This window comes from Callithrix jacchus, chromosome 2, assembly GCF_049354715.1.
Source record: "Callithrix jacchus isolate 240 chromosome 2, calJac240_pri, whole genome shotgun sequence".
Lineage (NCBI taxonomy): Eukaryota > Metazoa > Chordata > Mammalia > Primates > Cebidae > Callithrix > Callithrix jacchus.
In genome coordinates, this window is record NC_133503.1 from 167,026,757 (window position 1) to 167,044,874 (window position 18,118).

The 18,118-nt window shown below is 34.7% G+C and overlaps 1 protein-coding gene across 2 annotated transcripts in view; it reads left to right on the plus strand.

Annotated features, from left to right (window-relative positions):
* The window catches only part of LIFR (LIF receptor subunit alpha), an 80,664-nt gene that overhangs the window by 35,824 nt on the left and 26,722 nt on the right, over window positions 1–18,118 (plus strand). For both annotated transcript variants that reach the window (XM_035291646.3, XM_008992145.4), the window contains 6 exons: window positions 8,996–9,170; window positions 10,233–10,487; window positions 14,065–14,194; window positions 14,557–14,726; window positions 16,528–16,673; window positions 17,820–17,982. In XM_035291646.3, the coding sequence (XP_035147537.2) occupies window positions 8,996–9,170; window positions 10,233–10,487; window positions 14,065–14,194; window positions 14,557–14,726; window positions 16,528–16,673; window positions 17,820–17,982 (1,039 nt within the window). The remainder of the gene's footprint in view (window positions 1–8,995; window positions 9,171–10,232; window positions 10,488–14,064; window positions 14,195–14,556; window positions 14,727–16,527; window positions 16,674–17,819; window positions 17,983–18,118) is intronic.

Sequence of the window (18,118 nt, forward strand, 5' to 3'; positions counted from 1 at the left end):
CAAAGGTACCAAGAATATATACATAGTTGGGGAAAGGATATCATCTTTAATAAGTGGTACTGGGAAAATTGGATATTCATAAATGAAACAGGATCTCTGTCTCATCATATACAAAAATCAACGCAACATAGATTAAAGACTTAAACATAAGGCTACTATAAAACTACTAGAAGAAAACATGGGGAAAATACCGCAGGACATTGGTCTAGGCAAAGATTTTATGGCTAAAACTGCAAAAGCACAGACAACAAAAGCAAAAATAGACAAATGAGATTATATTAAACTAAAAAGCTTCTGCACAGCAGTGGAAACAATGAAGAGGCAGTCTTTTGAATGGGAGAAAATATTAGTTCTACAAAGGGCTAATATCCAGAATCTACAGAGAACTAAAACAACTCAACAATTAAAAAAAAAATACTCCCATTGAAAAGTGGGCAAAGGACAGGAATGGCCATTCTCAAGAGAAGACATACAAATGAATAGCAGGTATATGAAAAAATGCTAAATATTACTACTTACCAGGGAAATAACAAATTTTAAAAAACCAAGTCAAATCACCTCACCTCTGTTAGAATGGCTATTATTAAAAAGAAAAAAAAAATAATATATATTGGAGAGGATGTGAAGGATGGGAAGCTCTTATACAATATGATTGGGAATGTAAATTAGTACAACTACCATGGAAATTAGTATGGAGATTTCTCAAAAAACTAAAAATAGAACCCCTATACAATTCAGCAGTCCCACTTCCAGGTATCTGTCCAAAGGAAAAAAATTGGCATATCAAAGGGTTACCTGAATTCACATTTATTATGGCAGTATTCACAATAGAAAATATGTGGAATCAACCCTCAGATGAGTAATGAAAATGTGACATATGCACACAGTGGAGTTCTGTTTGTCCATAAGAAAGTAATCATGCCATCTTCAGCAACCAGGATGGAACTGGAGGTCATTATGCTAAGTGAAATAAGCCAGGGACAGAAAGATAAATACAGTATGTTCTCACTCACTCATGTAGGCTAAAAAAGCTGATCTCATGTAGGTAGCTTTTACTATTAGGATATTACTAATAATAGAATGATAGATACTAGAGGCTGAGGAAGGGTGTGATGGTGGGACAGGGGCAGGAAGAGAGGTTGGTGAATGGCTACAAATATATGGTTAGATAGAAGATACAAGTTCTAATGTTAGATAGCCAAGAAGGGTGACTGTAGTTAGAATCCATGTATTATATATTTCAAAGTAGCTAGAAGACGTGAAATGTTCCTAACACATAGAAATGATAAAAACTCATAAGATAATGGATACCTCAAATACCCTGATTTGATCATTAACATTCTGTGCATGTAACCACTACTCACTTGTAGTCCATAAATTTCTGTGTAACAATAGACTGTTTAAAGACAAAAAATGGTATACCTGTATAAGACACTGTGAATGGAGCTTGCAGGACTGAAAGTTTCTCTGGGTGAGTCTGTGAGTGAATGTGAAGGCCTAGGACATAACTGTTTACTACTGTAGTCTTTATAAACATGGTACACTTAGACTACACTAAATTTATAAAACTTTTTCTCTTTCTTTGGTAATAAGTTAACCTTAGCTTCCTGTAACTTTTTTACTTTATAACTTTGAATTTTTAAAAAAATATTTGACTCTCTTATATTAACATGTAGCTTAAAACAAACACATTGTACAGCTGTACAAAAATACCTTTACATCGTTACTCTATAAGCTTTTTTGAATGTTTAAAAATTATTTTTCTTTAACTTTTAAAACTTTTTTTGTTAAAAACAAAGACAAAAACTCACACATTAGCCTAGGCCTACACAGGGAAAAGATCATCAAAATCACTGTCTTCCACCTCTGCATCTTGTCCCACTGGAAGGTCTTCGGGGCAATAACATGCTTGGAGTTGTCATCTCCTCTGATAACAAGGCCTTCTTTTGGAATACCTCCTGAAGGACCTGCCTGAGGCTGTTTTACAGTTAACTTTTAAAAACATGTAGGAGTATACTCTAAAATAATGAAAGTGTAGTACACTAAATGCATACACCAGTAACATAGTCATTTATTGTTGTTATCAAGTATTATGTACAGAACACAATTATATGTTACACTCTTATATTAGCAGCACAGTAGATTTATTTATACCAGCATTGCAGCAGATACATGAGTAATACATTGCACTGTGACATCATGTTGGCTATGATGTCGCTTGGTAATAGGAATTTTTCAGCTCCATTATAATCTTATAGGACCACCGTGGTATACGTGGTCCCACATTGACTGAAGTATTGTTATATAGCACATTACTGTATACCTTGATTCTTTTTATCCTCACAACAGTCCCAGAAGGTTGATACTATTATTATTCCTATTTTAAAGATGATACAGAGTCACAGGAATACTTTAGGTGGTGGAATCAGGATTCCAACCCAGGCAACTTGGTTTGAGTGTGTGTTCTTCACTGCTACCATTTATATTTTATAAGAAATACATATTTTTAAAATTTAAAATGTCCTCACCTTCTCACATATCCTATTTGAACTTAAATTTGAAGGCCTAAGTCAAATTCTACCCTTTATTTTATTCATTCATTTATTCATTTGTTTTTAGAGATAGGGTTTTGCATTGTCACCTTGGCCAGAGTGCAGTGGCATGATCAGATAGCTCACTGCAGCCTCCAACTCCTAGGTTCAAGGGATCCTCTTGCCTCAGTTTCCAGAGTAGCTACGACTACGGTGCATGCTGCTGTGCCCAGCTTTTTTTTTTTTTTTTTGTAGAAAGGGGTCTCACTTTTTTGCCCAGCCCAGGCTGCCTACTCTTTACTTTAAAGCCTATCTTAATTCAGCCTATAAATTCTCACTTTCCTTGATTCTAATGGCAAGTCTTGTATGTTAATCTGATTTGCAGCTAGCTTTGATATAGCTCTACCAGTCCTGTATTAAAGCTATTTATTTAAATTATATTGCTTAACTTGTCATTATGGCCCAACATTTTGCATTCTGGGTTACCACTTACAGCCCTAAGATAACACCTCAAACCTCATTTTTATCATTTGTAAAGAGGCAATATTTGCTCTAGGGTCTACAAAGTAAGTAATATGATATCTGTAAAGTTGCTAAACAAATATTATTTGTCACCACTTTCTTTTGGGATGAAGCTTTTAAAAAAATTTTATGGTATTATTATACTTTAAGTTCTGGGATACATGTGTAGAATGTGTAGGTTTGTTACATAGATATATACGTGCCATGGTGGTTTGCTGTACCCATCAACCCATCATCTATATTAGGTATTTCTCCTAATGCTATCCCTTCCCTAGCCTACAACAGGCACAGGTGTGTGATGTTCCCCTCCCTGTGTCCATGTGTTCTCATTGTTCAACTCCCACTTATGAGTGAGAACATATGGTGTTTGGTTTTCTGTTCCTGTGCTAGTTTGCTGAAAATGATGGTTTCCAGCTTCATCCATGTCACTGCAAAGGACGTGAACTCATCCTTTTTTATGGCTGTGTAGTATTCCATGGTGTATATGTGCCATATTTTCTTTATCCAGTCTATCATTGATGGGCGTTTGGGTTGGTTCCAAGTCTTTGTTAGTGAATAGTGCTGCAATGAACATATGTGTGCATGTGTCCTTATAGTAGAATGATTTATAGTCCTTTGGGTATATACCCAGTAATGGGATTGCTGGGTCAAGTGGTATTTCTGGTTCTAGGTCCTTGAAGAATCGCCACACTGTCTTCCACAATGGTTGAACTAATTTACACTCCCACCAAAAGTATAAAAACATTCCTATTTCTCCACATCTTCTCCAGCATTTGTTGTCTCCTGACTTTAATAATTGCCATTCTAACTGGCATGAGATGGTATCTTTTTGTGGTTTTGATGTGCATTTCTCTAATGACCAGTGATGAGCTTTTTTCCATATGTTTGTTGGCCACATAAATGTCTTCTTTTGAGAAGTATCTGTTCATATCCTTTGCCTACTTTTTGATGGGGTTGTTTTTTTCCTGTAAATTGTTTTAAGTTCCTTGTAGGTTCTGGATGTTAGCTGTTTGTCAGATGGATAGGTATGAGGCTTTTTTATTTTTAATGTAAAGTTAGAAGGAACTAACTGGAGAATACTAGAATTAAAGAGAGACACTCAAATGTGAGGGAAATCGGACAGAAGGGACTGTTAATGCTAACATCATATAGCTCGTTCTGCAAGATACATAAGTCAGCCAATGACAAGATAGTAATTCCCTACTTTTGGGAAAAATGTTTGGGAAAATAATAACAAGAAGCAATGAAACTAGAAAAAGAACACATTTATTTAGAACTGTAAATGAAGAGGGAAAATGCCCCAGGACATTTTTATTAATAGTATATTATTTATGTCAGTATTTAAGACAGAATTGCTTGTGATCATTTTGTGATGTCATAATCCTATTATTTTGTAATAATGCTATTATTTGGTAATAATTTAAAAATCAAATCACTACTGCAACTAGGACAGCAAGGTAGTCAGAATAATATGTTCCTTAGAATACCTCCTTTCAGTTGAGTTCATTACCAATATTAGTCACTCTAGGAAATTAAACTTCAAATCCTTTGTGGAAATTGCAGTCTAGTTCTCCTGAAGAGCTGGCTTTACATGGAAAGCATGACTCCATCTGGATTTTCTTTCACTCTGATACCCATATGAGTTATCAGTGGCACTTGAAAGGGTCCCATCCAACCTAGTGACAATGCATCTCTCCTCCAGAACATTCATATTTAAAATTGCCTAAAAAAAAAATGAGGAATGCTTTGCATTCATGTTTCACTTGTGACGTACTTGTCTGTCCCTGGTTTCTGTGTCCAGCTGTGGGAGCTGTATGCTGTGCATACCAGGAAGGGCTCACCAACCACTGCTCCCCCCCTACACAAATACTCCTCCTCGACTTTCCCTGTTAACAACTTGTTTCAACTCTGTTAACCGATCTCTTTCATATTTATCTTCATTTCTCCAAATAGCCTGCTTATATTGCTATTTCTTGATAGCAGCCCCCTCCCTTTCCTCCTCTCCCCTCACCGCCTCATTTCTCTCTGCTCCTCCCTCTCTCCTCCTCCCTGCAGCCTGCCATTTTCCTATCTTTTTCCAGTAGAGTCTGTGATAATTTTTGGTAGAACAGTACTCATCACTTGTATTATGGTCTATAAACAATATGCACAGTTTTTTGTACACTTCTTATGTTATCTTGTTTTTTTGTTTATTTCTCTGCTTCATTAATCCTAAATTCTCAGGCTGTATGATCTTCTTGAAATTTTCAAATATACTAAGTACTTTAACACTTTTATCTTTGCGAATAAATCTCTCTGAGGATCTTCTGATTGGCCTCCCAATCTTACTCACAGAAGGCTCACATAGACATGGATAATATTTGTATACCAGAGTGTGATAAATAGCTGAGACTGCTTATGGCCAGAGGTATCACAGAGGCTCCAGTGGACTCAACCCCTACCAAGCAGTTCTAGGTTTGATTGGATTAATACCTAGATATATTTATAACCCAGTCAAGAGCGACCTCAGTGTCTTTCAGCACATTCCTTAGGAAGCTGTGGTCCAAGGGGTCACCATCATCTAGGGTATTTTCACCAACTTTGTCTTATGATGGATCTTCCTTTTGCTAAATTTCCTTTCTCTTATTCCCTCATTTTTGTGGAAGTGTATGCACTTGTCCCTTGATATCTGCAGGGGATTGCTTCCAGGACCTCCCTTAGATACCAGAATTCAAGGATGCTCAAGTTCCTGATGTAAAATGGTGTAATGTTTGCATTTAAGCCACAGGTATCCTCCTGTATACTTTAAACCCTTGTTAGATTATTTGTAAAACCTAATATGATGTAAATGTTGTGTAAATAGTTGTTATGCTCTATCACTTAAGGAATAAGGACAAGAAATGTCTGCACATGTTTAGCACAGATGGAAATTTTTTTCCAAGTATTTTTGATCCACAGTTGGTTGACTCCACAGATGAGGAGCCATGAATACAGGGAGCCAATTGTATTCAGTAGTTATTTGCTATTGTAGATACTCTCTGCTATCTGTAATAGCTACCTTGCAGATATAATTTATTCTTTTAATTTAATTATCTAAAAACTTAAAAGCTTGTCGATTAGTAATACTGAGAAGTTGCAGAGGAAATGGAACTTTCAAACATTGCTGCTCAGAGTGTAAAATGGTTACCAAATGGAGATACTACATTTATGAAAATGTCTATTCTGCATTCATGCATGATTACTAGTTTAAGTGGGTATAGAAATATAGGTTGGGAAATTTTGTCAAGATTTTGAAGGTATGATTCCATTGTTTCTTAGTGTGGATCTATCTTTTTCTATTGTACTGGACACTCATTGGGCCCCTTCAGTCTGAAAACGTGTCACCTTGGGAATTTCTTGTTTTATTTCTTTGATTTGTCCTTTTCTGTCTTCTCCTTTTTTCTTAGAACTTCTGTTCTTCATGAACCTTCAACAACAATACTCTAATTGTTTTTATGTTTCTTGTTTTCTATGTATGCTCTATTTTCTGGGAAATTTTTTCTAAACTGGATTTTGCATCCTGCTATTGAATTTCTATTCATATGTTTTTTAATTTATAGAGGATCCTTTCTTTGAGAGGATTTCTCCTATTTTTGCTTTTTTTTTTTAAATTTTTTTATTTTTTGAGACAGAGTTTTGCTCTTGTTGCCCAGGCTGGAGTGCAATGGGGCGATCTCGGCTCACCACAACCTCTACCTCCTGGGTTCAAGTGATTCGCCTGCCTCAGCCTCCCGAGTAGCAGGGATTACAGGCATGCACCACCACACCTGGCTAATTTTGTATTTTTAGTAGAGACAGAATTTCTCCATGTTGGTCAGGCTGGTCTTGAACTCCTGACCTCAGGTGATCTGCCTGCCTGGGCCTCCCAAAGTGCTGGGATTACAGGTGTGAGCCACCACGCCTGGCTTTTTTTAAAAAAAATTTTTAGTGTGTACAGTTTCTGTTTCATATCTCTGAGGATAGTAATGATTTAAATTTTTTTTTCTGTATGCCCTGTTTCCTCACATTTTTTTTCTTTTCAGTTATTGACATTCATATTAGAATTTCTTATACACTTTCTGGTCATCCAGGTTGCTGTGCATAGTTAAGTGAAGGGCTCTTAAATTTTTTTTTAAATCTAATTAGAACTTAGGTTTCCCTGGATAGGACTTGGTGATGGGGGCTCTCCCTCTGGAGTGATGAGGATGGGCTATGCAGGTGCCAAATGCCTAACGTGATTTTAGCTGTTTTTACCTTGACCTGTTCCTATGCCTCAGAAAAGTTCATTTAGACTATTACCTGGTTAGGATTAATCTGGCAAACCAGTATCCCGGGAGCTGAGCAGTGGAAGAAGGCACAGGTTAGCAGTTCCCCTGTTTTTGGAATGACAGTCCCCATTTTCATCTCTTCCTAAAATTCTTCAATCCAAAGATAATTTTGTTTTACTTTTCCAGAACAGAAATCTTTATTCTTCTGCCAAGGTAAACAAAGTTAGTCCTTAGGTAGCATGGAATTGGGGAAGGGATCTGGGTAGCCAACATACCTTTAAATGACTTTCAAGCAGTCCTGCTATTTTGAGCTCTTTATTTCCAGGACAGCCACTCACTGAGCCCTTTGGCATTTCTGTGATAGAAACAAGGTGGTTTCCTGGATTTCCCATTGGATGCTTGAGATTTCATTTTCTCAGGTCTTCTACATTAGTTACCATCAATCTGTTTTCTAGCTTCCAGATTTTAGTGATGTTGCTTTATCTCCTATATTTTGTCTTTGTCTATCTACACCTTTAAAAAAAATCTGTTTACTCTTACTTTGGAGTTGATTTCAGGAAATAAGGGAGAAAGAAATATTTGTTTGATCTATTGTGTTTACCTGAAAGTCCCAAGCACCTCAATATTTTATTGAAATCTTGCTCATTTCTCACAATTGATAATAATATTTTGTATTAGTATAATATACATAACCTATTTAAAAATAAAAGTAAATATGTAGAATACTTATATAAAACAAATCTAGTCTAAAACTATTTTATTGAAATGCTGCTCCTCTCCTTGAGTTAAACTTTTGAAAGTACAACCCCATTTAATTACTTTTATACCATGAGAAATTGAGATCATTAGGCAATGATATACAGGTTGAGCATCCCTAATCTAAAAATTCAAAATTCAAACTGTTTCAAAATTCCCAAAACTTTTTGAGCACCACCATGATGCTCAAAGGAAATGCTCATTGGAGCATTTCAGATTTTTGATTTTTGTTATTTTATTTATTTGTTGTTGTGTTTAGACAGGATATCACTCTGCCACCCAGGCTGGAATGCAGTGGCATGGTCTCAGCTAACTGTAGCCTTGATTTTCCAGGCTTAATAAATCCTCCCACGTCAGTCTCCTGAGTTGCCAGGACTACAGGCACAAGCCAGCATGCCTGACTTATTATTATTATTATTATTATTTTGTAGAGATGAGGTTTTGCTGTGTTGTACAGGCTGGTCTTGTACTCCTGGGCTCAAGGGATCTGCCTGCCTTAGACTCCCAAAGTGCTGGGTAAATTACAGGTGTGAGCCACCGTGCTCAGGCAGATTTTAGATTTTTAGATTACAGATGCTAATCTGAGAAGTATATAGTGCAATCTGAAAAATAAAAAATCTAACACATTTCTTGTCCCAAGGGATCATCAATCTGTATTTTCTTGCATACTAAACTAAATGTATCAACGAATAACAACATCTTATATAATACGTTAGGGCCTAAAGTGGAAGAAGTAAACAAAAATGAATCGTGATTATCGTTATTCTGCTATTATACTTTACACAAAACTGAGTTTTATTGAAGGACAAACCATAAACTTAGCTGATGATTGTATAGAATCCATTGTGTCTTTTAATTCTAAAGGAAAGCAAAACATATTACTACTTGGAAATACAGTTTTGTGTTTGTGTTCATTTTTAGGTGACCCACAACACGACCCTGAATGGCAAAGATACACTTCATCACTGGAGTTGGGCCTCAGATATGCCCTTGGAGTGTGCCATTCATTTTGTGGAAATTAGATGCCGCATTGACAGTCTTCATTTTTCTGGTCGCAAAGAGTGGAGTGACTGGAGCCCTGTGAAGAACATTTCTTGTAAGCTTATGTTTAAAGAATTTTTGTTTCAAATGAATTAGATTAGTCTTACTTAAAGTTAAGATTTAGTTTAAGCATTCGGTTCTCATAACCTCATTCAGCTTCATAAGGGTCACCTGGCAGCTTCTAAGCCCACCATCCCTGGAAATATTGATTCAAAAAGTCTGAGATAGCCTTCAGCAGTCCATTTTGAAAGAACTTTCTGAGCGGTTGGATAAACATCCAGGTTTAAAAATCAGTGTTGTAGGAATTGAAGAGCATTAAAAATTGTGTGTAGATGATACTGAAATGAAATCTGTATATTAGAAAAAATAGTTCCCAATTCCTGGCTCACAGAGCAGATCCCTAGAGGCTGCATAGTTATTGCCAGGAACACGGGGTTCTGCATGCATACCAAAAATCATCTGTACTTTAAGTACAACTGATATGCAGGGAGAATGTTGGAGGTTGGATGAGGGGGCCTGGAAAATTGTTGACAATAAAGTGAAACCCTGAAAAGTGTGGTGATCATTGTAGAGATAGATCACTCTATGGAGAAAAGAATAAGAGGAAGGAAGGGGACTGGATGAAAGAAATTTTTTTTTTTTAGGATTTTGAGTACTTGGGGCGTATATTTAGGCTGATGGAAAGTAAGACATATGACCTAAATACGTCAAATAGAAGAAATAGAAATATTTAATTAGTGATTTTTGGGGTGTGTGGATTGTTCACATGTGTATATAAACCCACTGATTGAAACTTTAGACTTCTTAGACATAAACCTGTGACATTAACCTTAGACATTGACTTGTAATTTGCCTCTGCTTCCTCACCATTATCCCTTCATAAGTAAATAAAACCATATACACTTTAAAAAATTTCTTGTATATATCTTGCTCCTAAAAACCTGTGGAACACACCTTATCTTTGGACCATCATCATTACAAAGCACCTAACAGTGTGTAGTGTATATACTGGACTATTTTAAAAGTCATCTTATGAAAAAAAAAGTCTTAAAGTACAGAAAAGTTTATGTAAAAGACTTTCATATAAAATGTTTATAATTCCTCTTTTTCTTTCTAGGGACGCCTGATTCTCAGACTAAGGTTTTTCCTCAAGACAAAGTGATACTTGTAGGCTCAGACATAACATTTTGTTGTGTGAGCCAAGAAAAAGTGTTATCAGCACTGATTGGCCATACAAACTGCCCCTTGATCCATCTTGATGGGGAAAGTGTTGCGATCAAGATTCATAATATTTCTGTTTCTGCAAGTAGTGGAACAAATGTGGTTTTTACAACCGAAGATAACATATTTGGAACGGTTGTTTTTGCAGGATGTAAGCATATGATTTTAAAGAGAGAATTCCTATTAACATGTTTTGGTTCTCCTTGAAAGCTTTAATTCTTCCTCTGGAGTTGGGGGTGGGGGTGTGATTCTGTTTCTTTCTCATTTCTTTTTTCTTTAATATAAATGATAACAAAGGAGGCACTAGCATATTTGCTTGTTCTAAAATGAATTGCAAGCTTGTTTCCTGCATACCTGTATCTGTAAAAAAAAAAATTCTATTTACATTTTACTTTTGAACAATACAGGAATCATTCTTCCTGTAGCATGTCTTGTCAGAGTTCATATTACATTAGAATTGACAGATTAAAATATACTGAAAAATGACACTTAGCTCATTTGGAAACTCCCTATAGCAACTTAAGAGATCACATCCCTGTCCCTTAACAAAATGAACTGTTCTTCATCTCTATTGTTTTGTCATTTTGATATTGTTACATAAATATAATGATACAGTATGCAGATTGGCATACTGTATGGCAGTAGGGCATGGGTGGCAGAGGAGAAATGTACTCTCCCACTGCATTCTATATATGATGTATGTTCTGTCATTTAAGCTGTCTGTATTAACATGATCACCCCACAGTCTAAAATTCCATGATATTTCCAAAAGTATTTGTTTGTTGGGGGCTGCCCAGCCCATTTGGCCAGTGTTTAATGTCCACAGACAAGTCTTTAGAATTTTTATGTCTCAATGTTAGAGTTTTTCTGCCTCCCTTGTAGCAACTGTAATGTTTTGGTGTCACTGACAGCTTCATCTCCATCAGTAAGTCTCTTCCTCCCTGCTTGCCGAATTAGAAGTCTGGGATTTTGGTCTGAAGGTCACATGATAAAGTGTGTAAGATAGGTTGACTAGATTTTATGATATTTCTTTTGATTGCTTAGTGATTCTTTTTTTAAAAATATAATTCTTCTCTGTGGTCTAGATCAGCAGCTCTTGTTTACTTACACAGTACCTCTTGATGAATTTCACTCAGATACTGCTGTATTCCCAAAGGAATAACTGGGCTGAGGTGCACATCTCAGCTTGATGGCTATAATCTGACTCTCTTTTTGTCTTCTCAGTAATGCATTTGGAATTCAAGTGAAAGTGAGCTTACATTAAAATTTAAATTCTGGAAATCATATTTTTCTTCTTAATGGAATTTTAGGATATTACTTGCAGCATTTCTCATAAATAATCCTGGAGTCTAATTTGAGACCCAGTGGTATATGTAGTGAAGTTACTTCATGAGCAATACCAAAAGTGAGCTATTACTTAAAAGTATGAAAGAAGAAATTAAAACTTAAAAGATGAGACTATGACTTGTTTCCATTTCAAATGTACTCATTTTCTTTTCAAAGAAATTAACTTAGGAAATAATCAACTGAAGCTAGGTTAAAATCTTTCAGTGTTATAATTTCAGTGTTATAATCTTTTATCATAGAAATAGAAAAAGCTGATTTAATTTATAATTTAACCTTCATTTATAACGTTTATAACGTTTAGAGGTTGAAATATTGCACAGCATTTGTTGGGCAGCAGTAACATCTCCCTTCAGAGGGAACTTTTTTGGAAATTTGGTTATTTTGTGAATTCAGGATCAGGATTCATTTATTTCCTTTTCCTTGTGGATATCTTGTTAAGACACCATTTACTGAAAAGACTGAAAAGAAATTTAGAATCAGCTTATTAGTTTTTCCCTAGATCAGTGTGTGCGCACACACACACCTACACAATCAAAACCTGCCGGAATTTTTATTGGGATTACATTAAATCTGTAGATCAATTTAGGAGAATTTTCATTCTTACAATATTTGAGTCTTCCAAACTATGAACATGATATATCCCTACATTTACTTGGGTCCTCTTTAATACATCTTAGTCATAGGAGGTCTTTGTGTCTTTTGGTAAATTTTTTCCTAATGCTTGGTGTTTTCTGGCATTATTAAAAATGACTTTTTTTAAAAATTGCATTTTCTATTTACTGGTATATAAAAATGTAGTTGATGTGTACCTAGCTTTTAACCTAGCTTCAGTTGATTATTTCCTAAGTTAATTTCTTTGAAAAGAAAATGAGTACATTTCAGATACTGTCCTCTCAAATTTTTCTCCTGTCTGTCCTTGTATTTCTCTTATTTGCTTTGTTATTTAGATTTTAATATTTTAACTTAATATATCTGCCAAATCCTAAAATAACCAGCATTTTAAATACATTTCAAAATTTTGTTATGTGGTTTTAATAGAGTGACTGAATATTTAGCCTTAGATTTAAAGCAATTTTCAGAATAAATATATCGGTATCTGTTTACATATCTAATTGTTAAACGTTCGTATAAACACTCATTAATCCTCTTAATATTACCTAAAATATCATTGAAGGATGTTATCCTTCTCTCTGGGGAAGGTATGAAGTTTTCTAAGTTTTGGTTGATAAACTAAGGAGTTTTGTTTTTTTAATTCAGTTTTGTAAAAAAAGAAAAATTTTACAGAATTTTTAAACAAGTAGTTTTTTTCTTTAAAGAACTTTTACCTAGAGTGAAAGATAGTTTGGATAAATATGACACAGGAACTACCAGTTTCTGTATGTGTATGGTTAAACATGATTACAGAAATATGAATGTCTACAATAAGCAGTGTCAGACTGCAGAATTTTCATTTATCACTTCTCTTTGAGAGGAGTCTCACTCTGTCACCGAGATTGGAGTCTAATGGCGCAATCTGGGTTCAGTGCAACCTTCACCTCCCGGGTTCAAGCAGTTCTCCTGCCTCAGCCTCCTGAGTAGCTGGGGCTTCAGGCACTTACCTCCACGCTAGGATAATTTTTGTATTTTTAGTGGAGACGGGGTTTCACCATATTCGCCAGGCTGGTCTCAAACTCCTGACCTCCAGTGATTTGCCCACCTCGACCTCCCAAAGTGCTAGTATTATAGGCATGAGCCACCACACCTGGGCTCATTTATCACTTTGTTGTTCTCATCCTTAAAAAAATATTTAAAAAAAATTTTCCAGTCCTGCTTTAAAGCCAGATAGCACAGTTTTGATAAAGAGAAAAACAATGAAAGAGCTGTAGTCAGTTTGAATATAAAGATGCAGAATTTTACCAAGAGTTTTATAAATAACAGTATTTATAATGTATTTTAGAACTCTGAAATTTGTAACATGACTACTGATTTTCAGTATGATTTGGTAGTGCTTTTCAAATCACAGTAAATTGATGATAGATGATAATACTTTTAACCAGTAGATTTTTCTGACTTAACATATTGGGAACAGGTTTCTTTGAGAGAATTGGTAGACTCTGAAATAGGATTAAGGGAAAAAAGTGATAATTGATCTCTCAAGTTGCTATAGGGAGTTTCCAAATGAGCTAGGAGTCATTTTTCAGTATATTTTAATCTGTCAATTCTAATGTAATATGAACGCTGACAAGACATGCTACAGGAAGAATGATTTCTGTATTGTTCAAAAGCAAAATGGCAATAGTAAATGATTTCATTTTTTAAGGAAATTATACAATTATAAAATATGTTTTCAGGGAAAATATATGTAATTATAAGTACCTACTTTTTTTTCTTTTTTCTGTTAGATCCACCAGATACTCCTCAACAACTGGATTGTGAGACACATGATTTAAAAGAAATTATATGTAGTTGGAATCCAGGAAGGTCGACAGGATTGGTGGGCCCTCGTGCTACAATTTACACTTTATATGAAAGGTAATGATAACTGGCAAAGGATGTCAGTTGGCAAGGAGTACGTTGGAGGTACATGTTAAATAACATAGGGAAATGCACTAGATCATTTATGTTACAAGCAAGGTATAAAACCAAATATACTATATAAAATTATATATACTTTATAAGTACTTGATAAGAAGCTTAGAATGAAGAACACTTGAATATGAACAAAGACTATTTCTGGATAGTAAACTTATTTGGCTGATTATTTTCTTGCATTTTCTGTATCATATACATTTTCTTAAGTATGTAATATGCCTCTAATTAGAAATTTAAACTTATAAAAATTGTTATGAATTTGCCCATTTTCCCCTGCAATATTTATCTCATGCCATTAACAGTTTTTCAGGAAAATATGTGAGATATAAAAGAGATGAAGCACCTACAAATGAAAGCTATCAATTATTCTTTCAAATGCTTCCAAATCAACAAATTTATAATTTTACCTTGAATGCCCACAATCCTCTCGGTCAATCAGAATCAACAATTTTAGTTAATATAACCGAAAAAGGTAAGCTGTACCTAAACTAATGTCTTAAAAACAACTTTAGAAGTGGTGAAATGCTTTGATTAATGAAAAGTGCTTATAGGAATTTCTTTTTGCTGATTATTTTCTTTATAGTTACTTAATATTAATTTCATAAATTTTATTTATAAAGAAGCTTTAAGTGTATAATGTCAAGGTTTACTATTTTATTGAATTTAAATACTTGAATTAGTAATTTACAAATAAACTGTAAGTAGCTCTTTCTGACAATTTTTGATTTCTGAAATATCTTCTGCCCAATTTTTAAACTTTTATTTTGAGGTCATTGTTGACTCACTGGGAGTTAGAAAAATAAGAGCCTTGTGAACCCATCCCCTAGCTATCTCCAGTGGTGTCATTTTAATAATTATAGTACAGTATCAGGAATTAACATTCTTGAAACATCATTAACCGGACTGCTGAACTATACTATTGACCTTGTTCAATTTTTATGTGTATTCATTTGTACTTGTGTGTTGTGTGTGTGTAGTTCTATAGATTCAGGTAACCACCACCACATGCAAGATACACAAGTGCCCTTTCACTACAAAGGAACTTGCTCATGTTGCCCTTCCAGCATCCTGCACACATACAGTCACATCCCTATCCCTTGACAGCAACGAACTGTTCTTCATCTGTATTGTTTCATCATTTTGAAATCGTTACATGAATGTAATCACACAGTATGCCGGTTGGCTTTTTTTTTTTTTTTTTTTTTAAGGAGGATGTCCTGGAGAGCCATCCACGTTGTTGTATGTATTAATAGTTTGCTCCTTTTATTACTGACGATTTCTGCATTTTTACCAACTGTATTAATACGTACCTCCAAATAAAAATAAAATATGGTTGATCTTTTTGGCATTCATTCCAATGGTCAGTATGCATTAACACTCCATGTCAGACTTGCAGCATGTCACAGAGCAATGACCTGACCTTTTCTAAGAGACTCAGGCAGGGGGAAAAGGGTTTAAACCAAGGGCATGTGCCATACAATCTGACAAGTAATTAGTAGATGATTCTGTTGTCTTCTTTGTAAGCATAAGTCACTTTTATCAGTTATTCTTTCCTGTTATCTTTGTTATTTCCTGATTTTTCCTAGTGTCACTATGGCTACATTTTATCCTTGCATGGTAGTATTTGTATGTATTTGTCTGCTCTCTGCTGTTTCAGCCTTATTTCCCCTGTGATTCTTTCCCACCACTCAAGTGGGCATACACACTATCACCAATGTAATATGCAGTTTGCCTCACTATTTCTTCATTATTGCCATCTCTACCTAAAATGCTTTTCAGCTTTTTTTTTTTTTTTTTTTGGCCAATTTTAGTCTGATTCTTCCTGCAAAGCTCATCTTAAGTTCCATCTTCACTCTAAGACTTAGACCCTGCCATGCTTACATTTATGTAGTGGTTAATATCCATACCATGCATTTAGAACTTAGCTTTCCTTTGCTTTGCTTTGCCTTTCCTTTCCATTTCCCTTTCCCTTTTCTGTCCTTTCTCTTTCCTTTTCTTATTCTGTCATTCCACAAGTTACTGTGATCTTGCTACCTTTTAGTATTCCTGACACTAATTGAAGACCTTTGAGCATGTCTGATTATTTTTAAATGTTGGCAAGATGTCATAGTAGAAATGAGGTTTGTGGATTCCACAAATACTGGGTAGGATGTTGTTGGTCAGCACTAATGATACCTCCTTCTTTTTTATGTTTTCTTCTCATTTGTCATATTAGAAGATAGCTTTCCCCTTTAAATAAATGTTTAATCGGTCTTTAAAAATTATATTTGCAGTTTATCCCCATACTCCTACTTCATTCAAAGTGAAGGATATTAATTCAACAGCTGTTACACTTTCTTGGCATTTACCAGGCAACTTTGCAAAGATTAATCTTTTATGTCAAATTGAAATTAAGAAATCTAAATCAGTACAAGAACAGGTAAGATTCTTCTATAGACTTCTTTGTGATTGTTTTGGATAAAACGGTTCTCAAAAAGAATTAAGCAAATTGATATGCTCAAGCTCTCAGATTGATTATACAGATTTACTAAGAACCAAGAAAGACATTAGTATCCATGTAATAAAAACATTGTATCTTTTGAGAAACAATCGTAAATTTGACTTTTATTCCTCAGAATGTTCCCAGGTCCAGTATAGTACCTGGCACATAGCTGGTGCTCAGTAAATTTGTGAATGAATGAGTAGTTTTTGCTGTAACCTTTAGCATCATTAGTGGATGAATTGGCACCAGAGAGCAGAAGTGATGTTTTAAAACAGTGAAGTGTGGCAGTGGGAGCAAGTTGTAATTGGTACTTAAAAGTCACAACATGACTTTTCAATACATTTTAAATATTTAGGTTGACTCTTACATTATACTATCTTGTAATTTGTGGTAAGTCTAAAATAAATGGGGTGTACTTAACTATTCATTTGGAAATTTACTGATGTCTGAAAATTAGTCACAACTGTAAAATATAACCTGAAAAGCTCTTTATAATGTCATGAGGAGCTCAGAGGCTTTTGTGAGATACTCAGATCTTCAAATTTGTTTAGAATTGCTTCATTTTAACTATATTTACTTAGTTTAAGGAAGTTTTTGTTGAAGATACACTACATGTTTAGCATCATGCTGGAAGTTCTAAGTGTCATATTTAACAAAGATGCAGAAAAGGTGATACCTGCCTCCAAGAAGTCTCCGAATATCATGCAAATAATGCATTTATTCCTCAGAGTCATCTCAGATTACTATATCATGTTAAGGTTTATTGCATCACCATTAGCATTTGACTGATTATCAAAATTATATAATCCTTTAGATAATTTAATTAACTATTACTTAGAATCAGTATTTGGATTAAAAAGACAACCTAAGTTTTTATTCCTGTTACAGGGGATAATTTTATTGACTTGGCATGTATGTAAGAATTAAAATAGTGGATGAACTGCTTTGGGTGTTATATATACAAACTCACTGACATTCTGTTGGTTTGCATTACAAATATGAAGACTTCCTTACCAAAAAAAAAGTATATGTATTCACACACACAATATATACATATATACGTATTTATTTGTTTTCCAATAGCGGAATGTCACAATCAAAGGAGTAGAAAACTCAAGTTATCTTGTTGCTCTGGACAAGTTAAATCCCTATACATTATATACTTTACGGATTCGTTGTTCTACTGAAGCTTTCTGGAAATGGAGCAAATGGAGCAATAAAAAACAGCATTTAACTACAGAAGCCAGTAAGTTAACTAAGTGATGTATGGCTAATAATTACTGTATCCTGAAGTTTTACAACTTCTTTAAAAAGAAAATGTTATCAGAGTCCTTAAAAGTAGAGGAATGTTGAGATAAATTATGTAATACCTGTTAATAAAA